We start from the raw sequence: 19,249 nt of genomic DNA, 5'->3' as shown, positions 1-19,249 counted from the left end.
TTTTCTTTTAAAAGGCCTTAGAATTTTTCAGAAGACACTGATAAAGATTTCTTGTGCATTGGGGTAAATGTGGGCAGAAAAAAATATGAAAAAAAAATTGCCCAGAAGTCAAATATCTTGCCAGTCACCTGAAGGGTCCAAGTATGTTCAGGGGTCCTAGAGCCCCCATGGTCACCCCTTTAGTTCCGCCAGTGGACTCAAAAAGGCTTAATGGAGGCCCTCGAACATAGATTGACCAAGAAAAACAAACAGAGCAATTTTGTTGATGGTTTTTACGCCTGAACTGAAATAAAGTGAGTTCATGGAATCCCACTTATTTTCCTTTGATTTACACCAAAATCAGGAAGCACATGACACATCACATATTGTCTTCCTTTTCTTTCATCTAAAATGTCCCTCCTCCCTCAGTTTATCAAGAGGAATTTATTTTTCACTATTGGCTGACATCCACAAAATACTCCCACTCTCTGACAGGTCTGCCAACGAAGACGACATTCCTAATTGGAGCGGCTGTCGTTCCAAAAACTCAAAATATTACCCAGAAAACAACTAGGGCAAAACCCATTATGGTAGCTGGTTTTCTATTATAATACCCCCAAAATATTTAACCCACTATAATTTTAAATAAAGGATCATACATTTGTATCCCATCATATTTTTCTAATTTTATAATGGCCTTTATAGGACTTTATAATAAGGACATCCATACGTAAAACAGTGGTGAAAATATCAATGGCTGACACAGTTCTTGCACTTGTTTCTGTGATCTCGCATGCTATAGCGTCCTACCATGAACCCAAAGTCTGCACGCACAGATGTGTGTGCATTGTGGTCTCGTTTGCGTGCAAATTTGCTCATTAGCTCAAGGTTATGCTCCGCATATTGTGTCACTGGCTCAGAGGTCTGTTTTGAACTGAATTATTAAGACGTGCTTTTCCTCTTTAGTTCCGACTCAGTGGGAACATGTTAATGTGAATTTGTCCCATTTTAGCCTGCTGATCTTTATGTGAGGCACGCTGTTACCGTGCGTCACAATAAAGCAGCTCTAAATGCAACCAGAGCTCTGAATAAATTACACAAAATTGTTTGGGTTTGTGGGATAGTAATTTACTTGTGAAGAGTTTTGTTTCCCTAACGACTTTTCCCGCAGTGTTTCACTGGCCACTCGCAGTGAAGTTATTTAAATATTTACGGTGTTGAGTTCACAACAAAATGAGCCCTGATGGATTTGACATTTAGATAAACGATAAATTGCCCGCGCTGGCATCGACACTGTTATTTAGCAAGGACCAATTCATTATTCATAAGGTTTAATAACATTTCATATTTTTAGACAGACTTTTTTTTATTTTACCAGGTCTCAGCATGACCTTTCCCTGGCTGAATCAGATCATCCCAACATGAGGGCAATAAATGCTGGTTGTTAAAAGAATAACTATTGTAAAACAACACAAATGTGTTTGTTTAATGATGTGATCTAAATTTGAGCTACTGAGAACTAAAGTGGGTCAAGTACATTTTCGTGTCACTCTGGATGCACCCCACCAACGTTGCCCTGTTGCACCCCCCAAATTGCACAGTACTTTGTTTTTCATGCACCTTTTTCTCGCTATAGCTGCCCATAAAATCAAAAACAATGAAGCAATTGTTTTTAGATTTTCAGAGATTGATGTGGGCATGTGCACTTGAATTGTCATGACGAATGGTTGTAGTTTTCTAACATTAAGTGACATTCCGCTTTTTGAGTTAACAATTGGTCTTTTTGTTTTTGACAGATGTCAAGCTTTTTTTACATCAAACCTTTTAGATTATGAATACTCTGTTCATGACGGCGTAAGAATCAGTGTCAAAGGACACAAAAAAAAACAAGCGAGCAAGACAGTCATAGGCCATGTGACCGTCTCTAGCTATCGAGTGTAAAATTCCTCTCGCTTATCCTCGACTCACCTGAACGCCTCGTGAGCAGTGTAATGTGATGCGATGTGAAGTTGGCCGAACATGTTGCTTCTAAGCCCAGAACAGGCCCGTAGGCAGCGGAGCGTGAAGGCGGACAGGGAAGGTCTCACTCACACATTTGGAAAGGAGTTTGACCTTCTATGCACAAACGCCTGTACCAGTTAGGCAGCTCGGTTAAATTTATGTGACAGCTCTCACTGACGTTTTTTAATCTAATGGTTATTTTCATGTCTCTTGTGACTTTTGAAATAGCAACTAGTGGCTGCTCAATTGTATGAACTGAGCAGAAATAAAGAATGTAAATATAACCCAAGTGGGTCTTCTGTTTAAGTGGATAGATTATCAGTTTATTGTCAATATTTTTTTCTATTTGATTGATAGCATTACGTTGCACTTGGAAAAAATACACAGGAAGAAAGCATGTGGTATAATGCAATGTCTGACTTTGGAATCAAATTTTCTTTTAAAACACCAAAACCCTGTAAGTCATGTTATAGATTACTTTTTGCAGTGTGGGAAAAAAAAAAGTTAAAAATAAATATTGATTGTGATGACAAGCAGGCTATCACTTTACCTAACATCCGCAGAATGTTCTACTTCTAGTTCTTGTATTTATAGCGGCAAAAAAGTAAATGACAGAAGTCCTCTGAGGTACTCTGCAGTATTTTTCTCCCCAATAATTTCAGTCAGATTCTAAATCTTATAGGCAGTCAACTTTACTGAACTTCAATGAACTGCTATCCATCCATCCATTTTCTGTACCGCTTAGTCCCCACTGGGGTCGCGGGCGTGCTGGAGCCTATCCCAGCCGTCATCGGGCAGTAGGCGGGGGACACCCTGAACCGGTTGCCACAGAGACAAACAACCATTTGCACTCACACTCACACCTAGGGACAATTTGGAGTGCTCAATCAGCCTACCAAGCATGTTTTTGGGATGTGGGAGGAAACCGGAGTGCCCGGAGAAAACCCACGCGGGCCCGGGGAGAACATGCAAACTCCACACAGGGAGGGCCGGAGGTGGAATCGAACCCGCACCCTCCTAACTGTGAGGCGGACGTGCTACCCAAGTGCGCCACCGAGCCGCCTTGAACTGCTATGAAACCTAAATATATTCATTGCTATTACATTAGCTTCAATTAAGTCTTCCTATTAGTGCCATGATAAAACTGAGCAAATTCAAGCGTGAGAGAAGATGCTCATCTCAGCAGGACTCTCCTTTTAAACTCACACCTGATGCTCACCTGAGAGACGAGCATGCACTTTCTTTTTTTTTGTCTGGGACCTTTGAAACCAGTGAGCAACTGAGCTGGAAATAAGAACAAAGGCGCACAATGACACAGGGGAAGGAATAACAATGAGTAATGTGCTGTGCCGTTGCGTGAATCCATGAATAGAAATGGTGTGCGTGTGCGCGTGCACCGCATCGGTCTTGGATTAACATCAGAGCATGAATACTGTATATATCATTTCCCTAATTACCATTCGGTACTCTAATTACAATGCAACGGGGACACTGGCTCTGTGTGATCCTCACTCATGTATAATAATCTCTATACGACTTGCATTGTCATTCTCACACAGACCTGCATCAAGGGTGTCACTTCCTCTCTTTGACTATGCTTCCTTTCCTTCCGTGCACCTGTCCTTCCAATCTGACCTGGAAGTCGCATTTTCACGACTAGAAAGTCGAATCACTAAACAGATTTGTACTCTGCAATGAAGTACAGAATCATCACCGGTAAACACTTAACCAACGTTCAGCTAAATCTATACGCAACTTTCATTCATTATTGTTGAGTTGCAGTCACTGAATTATTCCGAGTTCATCTCTCGCTTTTGCATGGAGCAAACAGTGAAGAATGAGCCGTGTCCTGAATCGATTTCGATGAAGCTTCATCACAGTGCCATCATCAGTCAGTGCCGTATAATATTTAAGGCATTCAGCCAGCAACAGTGTGACTAACAGACTGCATTCAAATTTAGGCAAGTGGAGAAAGGATTACCTCATAGCCAGAACTCGTCCGCATTAGCGCTCGAGGATTCAGCAGATGTCGGCGTGTCCCCAAACACAAGCAGAACCTGCAGGGAACAAAAAAATTATGAGGACATCTGGTGAACGCTTGATGTTTTTATTAAAAGTGCCACTCTGAGATGTGGTTGACCTGACTTGCAAGTTTTGCTGTATTACACCATACGGCAAGCTTGTCATGGAGATCCCCCATTATTTTTAAGAATTAGAGCATGTGGCGCGATTGCTTCCATTTTGATTTGAGGTGTAAGGTCCTTTTGGCCATTTCCAGGCATCCTTGACTAGCAAAGTTGCCCAAGAGATTTTTTAGGTAGGTACCACATTGCGGACAGTTTATTGAGCGCCAATAAACTGCAAAATGTGTCCATTTTTGTTATTGCGTGTTCGCGAAACACAGGAGGGAAGTCTGATGACTCGCTATAAAATGCGGAACTGATAAACTGAGCTTTTCCAAGGTCATAGCTGTATAGATGCAATAACTCCGATTTCTTTTCAAACTGTGTTGCCCTCCACATGGTGGTGAGGCACCACTATTGTTTCTTTGTATCATCCAGATTGAATTTAGGGAGAAGGCTCGCTGATTGCTGATGAAGATATTGTGTTTGGTGTACAGTGTTGATCATCTCAAGTAGATCGCATACTGTAAAAACAATTAAAGTATTTTTTTTAATCAATGTTGCCCTTTTGTTTTTATTTCAATTTTCTCTGACCCAACCATAATTGCTTTCATGCTGATCCGCCGCTTTCGCTTGGTTAACCTTGAGAACTCTATTTGAAAGGATCAGTACATTATCAAATTTTAAGTGTTTTTCCGGCTGAATCAGAGATCATAACTTATCCCCTCATTATCTCTCTCATTTGCTTGGTTGGCCTGGTAATTAGGAATAATTATAAAGTTTTTACTTTTGCTTGATTTAAATGTCTGCGTCCAACAAGTATGAACTTCATTTGACTGATTCTCTGCCCTTTAAAATGCATAACAGTAGCGTCATCTAGCGACTTGTGAGAACATTGTTGGTGGACGTCATACTACTTAGTGGCCGCTACGGGGCGACAAAGATAACTTCAGCGTCCATTGAGTTTTGATTGACATTATTAAATAGTATGAGGATATTGCACCCCATTGCAAATAACAGCCTTAGTACACTAAATGGATTAGCAGGAGCCTTCCCCCATCCGTACATGTGACAATAATAATGATACATTTTATTTATAAGGCGCCTTTCAAGGCACTCAAGGTCGCCGACCTATGTGAATGTGGCACATGGAAGCAGGCTATAATGGCACAATAAAGGCTTGTTTGAAACAACACGGAAGAACCGGTTACTCGTTAATCATTTTTGCTTCGACCAACATGAATGTAGCTGGAATTAACAAGACCATTTACCTGCCACAAAGTGTAATGTTTTACTTCAGTATTGAATATGAATCATACGCATTTTCCTGTTTAACAAAATAAAAAATACCCCCCCCCGCCAAAGTCAGACAGTATAATCAATACACCAAATGCTTAAAAAGTACACAAAAAAGTATTTGATGAGGTTGGTAGTGTTTTATTTCAAGCCCGACAATACATTCATTGATGTATTCTATGCTGGTACAAGGGGTCTGATTTACAACGGAGATCCAAAAGTCGAAACACGCCACGATCACTAAAATAGTAAGTCATGATTACACTAACAATTTGTATTAATATCAGTTGTAAGCCATAAATATAAAACACATGAAAAACAGCAAGTGAAGCATTATGTATTCTCACGTCACTGCGCAAACAGGTAAATACCGTATCACCTGTATGGACAAATTGTCGTGCACTTGCAATTCCTAGAAGTTAATCAAACATGCTCTTGCTGTAAAACTCACACTTCTACTGTTATATTGCATGGCGGAATCTCTCCTTTGACTTCTTCATGTCATTAGTGTTGTATTCTGTGAAGGTATCTGTCAGGGTCAGTCTCGCCACCTCTACTTGAACCCGAACCGGCTCGTGGAGATCTCTCGGGTGACCTGAAGCTTCGGCTCTCGTTTAGAACCGCTGATGCTGTAGTTAGCTCATTTGTAGTGTGCTGATGTGGACCTTCGCTGCCATGAGCCGCAGCATCTGTATCATCACCAGAGTCCTTTTCCTGGCTGTTAGGGAACCCTTCGGCAATACTACATAAAAGGAAAACAGGATTTTTTGATGGCAAGTTGTCAATATAAGCAACTGAACATTTTCAGGTTGAGGGTCAATTATTGGTTTAGTCCCTGTCCCACACAAATTGCATGGATTTACTATGCCATCGTATCAGACTGACTACCTGAGATGATTGAAGGCCCGCATCCAGTGTGCGCCCAGTACGTCCCTGCCGGAAGCCCTCAGGCCTCTGCGGTGACTCCGGGTCCTGAGTCCCACCAAGGCTTGGGCAAGCTCAGTCTCATCCCTGTGGGTCCAAACCAGCTGAGCCCTCTGCTCGGCATCCTGATCACCGGCCGCCCTGAAAAGTCTCTGCAGTTGCCACAGGTTCACATTGCTGAAGATGTTCCCAGAGCCGGCCTTGCGCGCTCGCCTCTCGGCCAGGCGCCACAGGGTGGAAGGGCCGGCCACCACGGATGAGGGCGGGGATGCAGCCCCGCTATCCATCAGAGGAAGATTTCAGGGCTAGGTTGCATATAGGGCGTCTTGGTTTGAGAGGATGCAAAAAAAAAAAAAAAAAAAAGTTTAAAGTCAATATAGACCGTTAACACATCAAAGGCTTCTTAAATGATCGCTACAATCATATTTTCCATTTTTGGTTTCTACTACATAAAGATCAGAGATATGTGATGATAAACATAGACCCAGAACATATTGTAACCAAAGAGTAGCCTCAGTCTATGTCATAAAGTAATGAACTGTTTCCATCTGTACTGCCCGATACACTGAATTCCGGGCCTCCTTTTTTGGGGCACTGACTAAATCAAACAACACATTTGAGCAACAATCTGAATGCACCAATGATTAGGGAAACGGTGGGTGTAATTGCTGTTTACTTTGGAGGTCTCGCTATCCAAGTTAATTATTGGTACAAATACTAGTCTAATAGCAAGTTTACTCCGCTAAACCACTGCTCTTCTGGTCTGCTGCTTTGTTTCTTAAGCCTTACTTAGTTGCTCCACTTTTAAAGCATGTTCCAAATTCCAATGAAGCTTGTAAGTGGGACACAAGCAGTGACAAAAGACTGGACTCAATATGGGTCACATAAGATCAGGTCAATGAATGTTAGGTCGTGTGTTGACAGCAAGTTACTGGTTATACTGGTTAGTTAGACATTTGACAACTATGCATGATAAATAACTATTTTGTTACGGGCTGTCTTGTGTGCATGGATTATGATCAACATTATTCTCTCACGTGCCTTTTTATGTCTGTCTTCTGTTTACTCGAGCTAAACTGTGATGCAAAACATAGCTGAGCCTGAAACTAGCAAATACTAATATAATTCTAAAAATGATGGCCTCTTGTCATGACATGTTGATACACAAACAAACGCATTCAATATAGAATTAGCTGATTCTGCACATACAAATAGGATCTTACAGAATGACACAAATAAAGAAAATTGTATGTACTTACCGGAATAAACGTAATGACTCAATTGTAGTCACTTGAAAAGCATTTCCATCGATGCAGCAGCTTTTTTCTAAGTTGTTTCTGTCCCGATCAAAGCTGGCACCATACGTGACGTTGCGTGCAGCATTTTTGTTGTTCTTTGTTAATCTATTTGTGCCCTTGAGCCGGTTCAATCGCTGGCACGCCAAAAGCCAATGAGAGAGGAGATTCTACCATAGTAGGCGGGGGGAAATGTCAAACCTGGCCAATCAGGAGGTTGTAAAGGTGGGATATAAAAATGGCACCGCCTTTTTAATTACGTCAGTCTCGTCCATTGACGTCAATAGCAAGAGTGGTCCATTTATTGTGCACGAGACGAGCATCCTGCGCGCATGCATTGACGTTTAAAACTGTCAGTGAACTGAGGAATAATGACTGTGACATTTTATTCATTATCTTATCATTTTGCAAGACTAGGAGATGCGTTAAATTGTTTCCCTGTATGACGTCATAAATACGAAATTGTTCACGTCACCATGCCTGCGTTTTTGTTATGGTTAGTTTTCATCGTCCACAACACGTTTTCAAAGTTTTAGAATTGCGCCTCGTTTGAATGTACATTTCAACAGTGTTTAAATAGCAACCTCTAGAGGAGCACCAACAGCATTACAATAAAATTAAGCATTGGTTTTGGGGGTCTGCATAATTCAGATATAATTCATTACTTGCATTTGTCATCATTTAACAACTACCAAAGCACCAGTAATAATTTAATACAAAATTTAACACAACCAATGTTTTATCTATCCAAAAGTAATCATTAAACATTTTTACCATGGTTGATTACTGATGGATGATAAATGACACTTTGCAACTCTATTTTAACTGGCATTTTCTCTTCACCTCTATTTTGGTTATTTTTCCACACTAGAAAAGAAACAGATTGGAAGAAAAATGATGTAGGATATATTTGTGTCCTAAAATTCAGGCTTGTGTTAGTCATGAAGGAGTCATGTATTTTGTCACCGCATTAGTCATCACCACAAAAAGTTAAAAAATAAAAATTTAAAGCAAGTGAAAAGGCATTTTATCTTATAAGCAAAAGGATCGGCTGTTGACATCAACGCGTCAAAAGAATTAAAATGTTTTGCTATGCAGGAGTAAAACAAAAATGTTCTGCAATGAATTAAGAACAATACAACATAAACAGCATTTGTGAAATGAGTCATGCTCCAAAAAGTGTCAAAAGCTGAGCGAGTCATACAAATGTCAGCTGAAGCAGCTGACAAAAAAAAAGAGGAAGGAGATGGCCGGCTCATCTGCCACACACAAACCCCCACCCAGAAAGCCACTTCCTGCTCACTTGTCTGTGGTTTTGATGACAAGCACACAGAAGAATATTCTTAAAAATAAGTAAATATCAAAAAAAGGGGCGGGGGGCATAGAAAAAGGAAAAGTCGGTCAACCGGCCCAGCAAAGAAGAGGCGAGTGAAGTAAAAGTGATGGAGCCTCAACAGATAAGAGAGGGTTACTTGGTCAAAAAGGTAAGAACACTCACTTCCTCTATTGACCTCTCCAGTCTGGTTCAGACGGAAAAAGTGTCCATTTTATTCATTGTGCTAAACTGAAGGCAAGTGTATTTAAATTACACCAGAGGGGCTGTCATGTGATCATTCTTCTCGAACAAGGTAGTCCAATCCCCAAGGTGATTTATGTACTGCCGAGCAACGCAATTCTGCAAGCATGATCATGAGACAGCTCGTGTTTTGTGCCGTGGCATGTAGTTAAAATACTGCACTCGAGTGTTTGAGCTGTCTTCTTACAGCTGGGATAAAACAACACAAAGGCAGCTTGCATTGCCATTACAAGTTCAAATAAGGGACAGAAAGTTGAACTAAGAATTTAACTTTGGTGCTGCTAATGGTACGCGGGTTCTTCACATAGTCTAGTGCAGTAAATGTATTACGTACAGTTCAGTTATAAATAACTTAAGTGGAAGTTAACAGCACATTTAATTTTTAATAACCATTTCCATCAGGAAACTGTAAAAATGTAAAAACTACGACATAATTCCTCTAAAGTTTGACATAAATCACCCCCTTCTATCTTGCAGTAATTGATCAACACAAATGATTCTTGACTTGACAAAGATGAGATGTTGAAAAATGGGGAAGTAGTCGTTAAACAATCAAGCGCCAATGCGGCTTTTGAGTTAAATTATGAAAGGTCATCCTGAGGGGGGAGTGACGCATCCATTCACTTCATCACATTGACATTTACGTACAAAAGATCACCACAAGTACAAATATTCATCTAATAATGTCATGTTTTTCCTGACTCAAAGAGCTCACTGTTAAATTACTGGACTACTGTGTGGGCGGTCCTGTCTGACGACGGGCTGGATTTCTACAAGAAGAAAACAGCTCAGTCTCCCAAAGGGATGATCCCACTGAAGGGGGCCACCATTATCAGTCCTTGTCAGGACTGTGGCAACCGAATGGTAGGTCTATATTGTGTCGTTTACACACATAAACACAACTTGGAGCAGAAGTGCACATCAGAAGTTGATTTCATTCTTCAGTTGGTGTTCAAGATCACCACACAGAAGAATCGGGAGCATTTCTTCCAAGCGTCACACACAGAGGAGAGGGAATTGTGGGTGAAGGACATCAAGAGGGCGCTTCAGTGCCTGCAAGGGGGCAAGAAGTTCGCCAGAAAGTCCACCAGACGCTCCATTCGCCTGCCCGACACAGTCAACCTGACGTAAGCTCATGAAAGTTTCATCATAAAGTTACTAATGCGACAATCTTGAGAAAAAAAAATGCCATTGTGTCGTTCTAGTGAGCTGTACAATCAACTGAGGGACCAGGATGAAGGGGTGAAGGAATTGAAACTGGAGCGAGAGAAAAGAATCTTCAACCACTGCTTCACTGGTTGTGTTGCTTTTCGTCACGGTTCCTTTTTTTTTTTATTCTTGCAAGTTTCACTTTAATACTTTCTTTAAAAGGTTCCACAGTGTTGGAGTGGCTCATATCCAAGCAGAAAGCCAGGAACAGGCCCGAGGCGCTTATGTTAGCTACGGGGCTTCTGAACGAGGGCTACCTGCAGCCCGCCGGCGATCTTTCAAAGGAGGGAGCGGTGAGCAGTGAGAAGTCCGTCTTCTTGGATCAGATCGAGGCTTTTTACTACTTTGTAAGTTGAGGCCAGTCATACTAATATGCTCAGCAAAGTCATTCGTATAAACCAGGGATTTTCAACTGGTTTAGTCCAAGGCTATTTATTTGCATCTGTTTTTCTATTTTGGGAATCTCAGCTACATTTGACAAAATTTGGATGAGTACATGATTCATAAATATCTGGAAAATAAATAAAGTTTAAATAAATCAATTTTATTAAGAAAATGCTATCATTATCTTCTATTTCCAATTTTTTGGACCACCTGCAATATATAATTAGCTGGAAAAAAGTCTAAATAATAAATCCATTTTATTTTTAAAAATTTTAATTATTTTCTATTTCCGCGCACCACCTCCAATACTGCCACAGACCACTAAAGGGCCGCGGACCACCGGTTGACAATCCCTGATTTAGACGGGCAAATTAAATAGGTTGATTTAGAAAATGACATTTGAAGATTTTAAGAGATTTTGGAGCATGTGCCGCATTGTGACAGGCAGACAGCGGCTTTTTCTGCGAAAGCTACTCCAGTGACGAGGACACTCTTGTCAAGGAAGAATTCAGAGGGAATATCGTCAAACAAGGCTGTTTGCTAAAACAGGTACTAACTCAAGGCAAACTACTGTACAAAGTGTTCCAGTCCAATCTCCATGCTGAAAATTCTGATTTGAATTGCTCCATTGTTCACAGGGCCACAAGAGAAAAAACTGGAAAGTCCGGAAATTCATTTTGAGGAACGACCCTGCCTACATGCATTATTACGACCCCACCAAGGTAAATAATACATTTCACCTCAAATAATGGCCCTCCTCTAATAGCTGTCGAGTGTATACCTAAATTGGAGCAAATATGCATGCCTCGAGATACAAATTTCAATTGTTCCCTGATTACGCTTGTAACTCAAATAGGGAAAGAGTGTGACAAAAACAAAATCTTCCAATTTAGGGTGCTGACCCATTGGGGTCCATCTATCTGCGAGGGTCCGTGGTCACGGCTGTGGATTTCGCCCCTGATGGTGGGTGAGAAGCACAAAGTGTCCCTTTTCTTCCTCCTCAGTCCTTTTTCATCTCTCAACCGTTTACCTCCCGCCATTACAGCCAAAAGATACGACGTTGACGGCAACTTGTTTGAGATCATCACCTCTGATGAAACGCAGTACTTCCTGCAGGCGGCCACTGCCGAAGAGCGAAAGGAGTGGATCGAAGCCGTGCAAGAAGTGGCCAAAAGTGGAAAGTAGTATTGATCTGCAGGCTCTTTGTAAAGGATGGAAAAGTGTGTGCATTTAGTCACAATTAAATGGCATGTAGCCAGCTTACTTAATGGTTGTATTCTAGTCATTTGAAAATTGTAGTCATAGAAGCCTTGTGCCTTTTATTGAGCCTCATTTTTGCCTCGTGGAATTAAAAATAGTCTTATCATATAACCACATGCATGTTCGCAGTTCCTGCTTGGGAAGTGGGAGTGTATTAACATTTTATTTTAACGATTAAGAAGAAGACAATGCTTGGGTTGCTCTGTGTTAAATATAGTTCATATTTCCAGCAAAAAGCAATATTGTTTTTTTCAACATTGTATAATTTAGTGTGGTCAATTTATGTTCACTTTTGTTGAATTAAAAGCACAAATAATTGCTATTACACTTGTCTGTGGTTTTGATGACAAGCACACAGAATAATGTTTTTAAATATTTATGACTTGATATTGTCTCAGTGTCTCATTTGAACGCTCACTCAGCGTTTGCGGCCGAACCAACTGGTCCATTGAAGTAACTTATGGTAGATAATTATTAAATCATCCTTCGAAAGTCTTACACTAGTTTGAAGCCCTAACCTTTGTTTGTTATTTTAAAGTCAGAAATGATCTTGGTAAAATTCTTTTCATTAACAAGCATGGCCTATGCACCGGGATCATTGCCATCCGTCAGTTATAAAACTGTCACTGAGGACAATACAAAGCTGCACAACATATGGCTAGAACTTATATAAAAACAATTGTGTGGTTCATTTCATCTTTATGATAAGTACAACAAGATTTCCAACGAAAGTAACTTTGTATTGAGGAGCATGCATCGCATTGCTTAAGGAGGACATGAGCATGTTTGGACTTTAATGAAGGACTTTTATATGATATGATATATTGTTCGGCTATTCCAACTTCTCCCGTCAAAAGGGGTACCAAAAGAGCAACAACGTTGTTTCAACTCAGCTTGTAAACATATTTTTAGTTTCTTTATATCCACATTTGCAGCAGCAGTAGCAGGTTATAAACCTGCAGACCAAACAAAACCCCATTGATACATTACAATGGAAATGCATATGCAATTGCATATAATGAATTGTTGACTTTATTCAAGCAACAACTAAATACTTAAGTATTTAAATGTTGCTTAAATAAAGACAACAATTCACATTCATTATTCCATATACAAATAGAATTACAAATAGGATTGATGAGCCCAATACCAAATGAACAGACTACATCGCCCAACATGCAATGTGAATAAGCAGTTTTCCCTGCAACCAGGAAAAGCTAAACAGCGCGACGTTTTGAATGTTTTTCCAGACAAATGAACTACTGGACTTTAATACTAAACATCGGATTAAAATGGTGCTTTCACCAAACGATCAGCATGACAAGCTACAAAACATCATTGGCAGATCATGAATGAAAAAAGGATTTAAACACCTTACCGGTGGCGCGTTGCTTTTGATGAGTTTGCTTGTTTGACAATGAGCTCTGTCCATGAGTTTGACACTATGCTCGTCCCCGCACGAATGCGCGTTACTTGAACTGCACGTTACCAATCACTGATCCGCGCTTCAATACCCAGGTAAGATCCTCCTACTTACCAGCATTTAATTACCGTCGTTTCTGCTGAATATGGTGTTGATTTTTTTTTTCAGGAGGAAAATGGAAAAAGTGGGCTCCACGGGCAATAAAAGATGCTGACATCAGCATATATCGTGACTACATGGAGATATGTTTTGGAAGAATTATATTAAACCGGTGTGGCATAACGGACTGACTATTGGTTACACACATCTGCCTCACAGTTCTGAGGATTGGGGGTAGAATCTTCGCGCCGTGTTATTGTCTGGAATTTGCATATTCTCCTCAGTCTGGTGTGGATTTTCTCCGTGCAATTAATCGTCCATCCACAGCTTTTTGTAACATCAGTCCTGGAACTTTTCTGGCACACTCCATAAGTGCCCCATGAGTGGCCAGTCCAACGTGTAATCAGCTTCTCGCCTAGGATATTTCATAAATCATGAGTTTTTCATTTAAATCATTCAGATTCATATATTTTATTTTGAGATCAATTATCACAATGGATGGTAGTTGTGTTCAAATGTTGAGTCACTTTCATCCTTCATATGTGAAAGAGAATGTGAAAGATTTCATCACTGTCACACACAGCCTGCATAATAAAGAATTTTTTTCTGCGAATTTGACATAAAGTCTCTAATAACTAACTAACTAACTAACTAACTAACTAACTAACTAACTAACTAACTAACTAACAGCAAAAAATAAACTAAATCTTACTAAATTTATAAATCAATTTGACATAAAGTCTCTAAGAACTAACTAACCAACTAACTAACTAACTAGCTAACTAACTAACAGCAAAAAATAAACTAAATCTTACTAAAATTATAAATCACAATCCACTGCATGACCCCAATGATCTGCAAGCAAAAACACTTGCCAAACAAACTAAAAACTGAAATATTTGATTTCACCCACCCTGTTATGTCACATTGGTCCCAGGCTCTCATCCACACCTGAGAACACAAAGGTAAGGAGACACGTGACATTGCTGGTGCTGGGCTGTGTGTGCAAGTGTTGGATGGCCACATAGCGCTGACCATCCCATCAGTGAACAGTGCAGCGATGGCCCAAGTAAAAGTAACAGGGGATGCAACGAGGAGCCACCAGGACTGTTCTGATGTGTACTCTAGCATGGCCACTGTCAGCTCCACTGCAGGTAAGTTTGCAAAACCATATTTATTCATAATCCTTCTTTTACCATTTGGGAAAAACAATGCCATTGTAGCAGTTATTTTTAATTCATTACATTTTAGTGTACACCTATAATGTAGAATAGAATAGATTGAATACAGACTGTATACAATGAATATGAACTAAAATAAAAAAATTAAATACATTTTATATATATATATAATGAATAATGATAATGATGAATAATGCATGCATATAATGGTGACACTGGTATGTGTGACAGTATTATATATAAAGTATTTTATACATATAATGAATATGAATAAAATGAAGAATGACATCACTGTCACATTTAAAATGCAAGCAACATAGACGACTCAAATTGGCCTTTTTTTGTGTGACAGGGCAAGGTTGGCTCAGTCCCCCACTCTGGCAAATTAGTCCCTTTGCTGGTAGTTGTGGAAATAATCTGCGTCAAATCCCTGCGTTTCTAGTAACTTTTTCTCACAAGCTTGTGTTTGGCTGCAAAAGCTCTCTGGCTCTCATGTTGCCTCATGGCAGTGGGAACCATCAAGTCTGGGTAATCCCTCTTTTATCAAAAACGTCATCATTGAGCTAACGAGTTAAGTCATGCTTTTTGCGAGATGCCAACGTGGGAAATGCAAGAAAATGAGGAAACAGGATCTGAGGAATTGTCTTGAAGTAAAGGTGCAAAACCTCACCCTCTTTGTTCATCCTGAAAGCAGAGATTGGAGATTCGTTGAGCAAGGGGTCATTGTGTGAGACCTCTGCGGCTGCGAGTCTTAGTCGACGGAGTCGAGCCTTTCAGTCTCCGGTGAGGAGGCGCCTCCGCACCACCTTCAGCCACAAGCAGCTGGAACATCTGGAGATGGCCTTTGGACAGAACCAGTATCCTGACATCTACTACAGAGAGGAGCTGGCCCGAATCACCAAGCTCAACGAGGCTCGCATTCAGGTACCTGCTAGGGACTGGACAGACGATAGTCAACTTTTTTTACTCCAAAATGACGAGGGTTAGGGGTTAGTGTTAGGGCTAGGTTTTTTTTGGTGAACCAGCAGAATTGAAAAATACTGTTTACCGTTTCAAAAATAGGTCAAACTCAAGGCGACAAACTTCAATCCGATTTAAGTTGGGCAGTTTTAAAATGGACTTTCCCGTGATTCCGAGAGAAATATGAATTCATAGAATTGTTGTACATCAAGAATTAAGGAAAAATAAATTTGAAAAAGCAATTTGCTTGCTAAGACTATTGTACTAAAATGTCAGGAATGACTGCAGGACATTTGCTTCTTGTCTGCATGTCAACAGGTGTGGTTTCAGAACAGGAGAGCCAAACAGCGCAAGCATGAGCGGGTCTCCCAAAAAGTGCACCCACTGGGTATGATGTCGGGCCACAGGGCACTACTGGGCAGCATGCATGTGGCACCGTCCATGGCCCGGCAGTATTACGGCCAGCCACTGGGCCACATTCCACACGTCACTGCGGTGCTGCCTGCCAGAGTGTACCCCCATCACCCCCAAGGTCCCATCAGCTCGTGTCCTTCCGTCGCACCGCAGGTGAGCTCTCAGCAGCAGCATGAAGAATGGTACAGTCATGTGAGGAGCAACCTGACCTCAACAATGTTCTCTTTGACATCCATGCAGCCCCTGGAGCCCTCCTCTCATTGGAGCTAAGCATTTTAGAGTTCCAACTTAGAATGAAGCATGTATCAGCAAACCTAAGTACATGCATGTTCTCTGTAATGTTTTATTTGTGACTTGGATGAGAATATTTTCAAATGATTTTCAAAGGTTTTACTATTGAGCAATAATTGTGCTGCTGGTGTTCATAGCCACAATATCATTGTATACAGCTCAGACGGAACAAAAGAATGGTGTAAACGTTATTTTTCATTATTTTAAGTCATTTTTTTAAGGTGTGTATTAGCTGGGGTCGGCAAAATCAATAAAAACAACACAATAACATTGTTGATAACAGATTTTAATAGTTCACATTCTAGTTCTATTATGCTTTTTTTTTGTTAAATACTTGTATTAAACAACCTGTGAAGAATAGATATAAGATGACAAAATATATATTTATAGAATAACAAACTGTACATTATCAAAAATCACAGATGAATTTGACAATTTAAAAGCTGTTTTTCTCGAGGCAGCTTATACGTGAACTTGTGTGTGTGCGTATATGTATGAGCATGTTGTGCGTGAGCTTAGCTTCATGGGTTGACCAACTAAACAGCAGCAAGGCGACTAGTCTTGTTCAGTGATACAGAGGCAGCATTGCACAGGACAGCACTGCGTTACATTCATGTTCTTCTGTCACGTACCCGTTGGATGCACGAACACGGTGAGGATGACAGCTATTGGCTCATACGTACAATACTTTAGACATTCATCACCAAGATACAACTTTCAGGAAGAAATAGCAGGTTTCAGCCTAAAATGCTGCAAGTAGCTGCACTATACAGCGCTTTTACACTGTCCCAGTGGCAGACAACTTTTCATTGGTTGTTTGATGTGAATCAGCTTTTAACGAGGCACTAATTGTAGGAAACTACAAGAATGGAAAATGCTTGCATGGAAGATTTTGCTTGCGTGAGTTAGCCTGAATTGCTCGTTCTACTGTTTTGAACCGGCAGGTTTGCTGCTCCAGATGAGAGAGTAAACATAATTTGCTACTAACAAAACTGACTGGTCCGTGCAAAAGAGATTGGCGCTCTTCCGGAAAGCCATTGCTCCTTTACAGCTTTGTTGTGAACATAAAAAAAGAAAACAGTATTGTGCAGGGTGACGTATTACTCTAGTGATTTGGCAAACTCTGCGTAATCTATATAACCGTCATTGTTCTTGTCATCGTCCCTCAGAACTTCATCGATCAGCTTCATGAGATCTTCCTCTCCTATTGGCTTGCTGTCCTCCCCTCTCTCCTAAACGACAAACAAATAACCAAAAGTACATGTAAAAAGCAGCTGCAGTTATGTGAATACAAGTTGGTCAATAGAGGGCGCCATTCTACCGCTCAGCTGAGCCACTTTGAATAATGAAAAAAAAAAAAGCTATAGACAATGAAATGACATAACAATTCACAATACGTGAACAGTGGACCACCTGCTATTTGCAGGAGATAGATACCAGGTGTTGTAGGCAAGCTCTCAAATAGCAAAAAGTCACAAATAATTGACATTCATTCAATTGCACTGCGATTTAAGCCCTTCGTCAAAAGAATTATTGATTAAAGCCACAAAAAACGGGGGTTGGATTCCTACCTCTCTGTGGACGTGGGTGATCGCTGTAGCCAACTCCAGCCCATCTAACAGGTTGTTGCCATCATAATCGTGCATCTTAAAATAATGAAGCTGAAGCTCCTGAGGTGACATGTCTTTCTCTGGTTTGTCAATCACACCCTCTAAATGCTCCATAATGTGGCTGTGAGACAAGAGACAAATTGTTGCACACTGCAAGCTGGGTGTGTGCAAAGTGTAATCGCTTGTGGAATTTCGAAGCATCGCTCACTCTTTATCCTGGACCATGTTTTTGTCAAAGCGACCGTGGCCGGATAAGTGAGCTGCATTCTCGACAATGGGGGGCTGTCTCTGTTGCACAGCGTCCACATGAGAGAGGACACTCAGAAGACAGGAGGACAAGAAAAGGAGGAGACTGTGATGTTTCATTTTGTTGCAAGAGACACCTGCAGGGAAAAAGTTACAAGAAAGATTATTGTGCTGCTGTATCGTGTTGGAATTTGGCACACGATCAAAGACTTCAGTTAATGATTTTCTAGTTATATAAACTTAAACATTGATTCCCAACCACGGCGCTTTGGCACATTAGTGTGCTGTGTGCCATGATATATCTTTGTTCATTTAGCCATGTCATCAACGTATTGCAACTTTTTTTTTTAACCATTAGATGGTTGGGAAAACATTAACGGGGATTTTAGCTGGAAAGTATAAGAAAATCCAATTGTATTACACACTATGAATTGAAATAATAATTGACAGCAAAATCAATGCATTGATTGCAATGACGTTGCCGCAAATCTGCTTGTTGTACGACAGCTAGCACGGATAGATTATTTACAATGCGTTCACTGTGCGGCACATATTATTGCAGTGGAATTCGTTTCATTAAATAGTAAGCACAGAGCTGCATACGTTTCTTTTATTTTACCTGACTCCAAGTTGACTGTTCCGCTCCTTGGTGTTGAGTAGCCAGGAACAGTCACAGGTTCGCCAAACTAGTCGCTTGCCGTAGTTCCACCTTGTACACGACATCGTATTGTGATTGGTTGTGGTTGGCAAAGACGATATAAGTAAAACAAGATGTATACCTCCATATAGTTTGCTGAATTTCCATTCGCTTTTTGACGTTGAAAAAAAAAAACAAATCTACAAACTACATAATTAGGACATTTTCACGATTGAAACCTAATGCTATACATTCTGAAAGGCATTTGACACGAAGTTGATTATTTTTACTATTATTATAATTATTATTATTGTTATAATAATAATAATTATTATTATTAT

The 19,249-nt window shown here is 40.4% G+C and overlaps 4 protein-coding genes and 1 long non-coding RNA gene across 5 annotated transcripts in view; 2 read left to right on the top strand and 3 right to left on the bottom strand.

Annotated features, from left to right (window-relative positions):
• LOC133158503 (uncharacterized) overlaps positions 1-13,502 on the bottom strand; it is a 46,355-nt gene extending 32,853 nt beyond the window's left edge. Inside the window, exons 1-2 of the long non-coding RNA XR_009715224.1 lie at positions 13,426-13,502; positions 3,962-4,037 (exon numbers count right to left, since the gene is read on the bottom strand). This is a non-coding gene — a long non-coding RNA (uncharacterized LOC133158503). The remainder of the gene's footprint in view (positions 1-3,961; positions 4,038-13,425) is intronic.
• Positions 5,526-7,767, bottom strand: avpi1 (arginine vasopressin induced 1). Its single transcript, XM_061285741.1, has 3 exons — positions 7,583-7,767; positions 6,288-6,648; positions 5,526-6,141 (listed from the first exon to the last, which is right to left on the bottom strand). The coding sequence occupies exons 2-3, from the start codon at positions 6,608-6,610 to the stop codon at positions 5,904-5,906; spliced, it is 561 nt and encodes a 186-aa protein (XP_061141725.1). The 5' UTR covers positions 6,611-6,648; positions 7,583-7,767; the 3' UTR covers positions 5,526-5,903.
• plek (pleckstrin) lies at positions 8,894-12,369 on the top strand. The gene is made up of 9 exons (XM_061285728.1): positions 8,894-9,102; positions 9,903-10,058; positions 10,140-10,321; positions 10,400-10,491; positions 10,566-10,750; positions 11,232-11,336; positions 11,426-11,509; positions 11,681-11,750; positions 11,833-12,369. Exons 1-9 carry the CDS (start codon positions 9,061-9,063, stop codon positions 11,970-11,972), a joined length of 1,056 nt encoding a protein of 351 aa, XP_061141712.1. The 5' UTR covers positions 8,894-9,060; the 3' UTR covers positions 11,973-12,369.
• Positions 13,503-14,629: 1,127 nt separating the features above from the next.
• Positions 14,630-16,394, top strand: prop1 (PROP paired-like homeobox 1). The gene is made up of 3 exons (XM_061285740.1): positions 14,630-14,723; positions 15,442-15,674; positions 16,029-16,394. Exons 1-3 carry the CDS (start codon positions 14,630-14,632, stop codon positions 16,392-16,394), a joined length of 693 nt encoding a protein of 230 aa, XP_061141724.1.
• A 286-nt stretch (positions 16,395-16,680) lies between these two features.
• Positions 16,681-18,992, bottom strand: mcfd2 (multiple coagulation factor deficiency 2, ER cargo receptor complex subunit). Its single transcript, XM_061285745.1, has 4 exons — positions 18,891-18,992; positions 18,234-18,408; positions 17,987-18,146; positions 16,681-17,647 (listed from the first exon to the last, which is right to left on the bottom strand). The coding sequence occupies exons 2-4, from the start codon at positions 18,389-18,391 to the stop codon at positions 17,516-17,518; spliced, it is 450 nt and encodes a 149-aa protein (XP_061141729.1). The 5' UTR covers positions 18,392-18,408; positions 18,891-18,992; the 3' UTR covers positions 16,681-17,515.
• Between the last annotated feature and the right edge of the window lie 257 nt (positions 18,993-19,249).

The sequence above is a fragment of the Syngnathus typhle genome, linkage group LG8 (assembly GCF_033458585.1).
Source record: "Syngnathus typhle isolate RoL2023-S1 ecotype Sweden linkage group LG8, RoL_Styp_1.0, whole genome shotgun sequence".
Classification (NCBI taxonomy): domain Eukaryota; kingdom Metazoa; phylum Chordata; class Actinopteri; order Syngnathiformes; family Syngnathidae; genus Syngnathus; species Syngnathus typhle.
The sequence above is the reverse complement of the archived record's forward strand: the minus strand, read 5'-3'. Positions and strand labels throughout refer to the sequence as shown.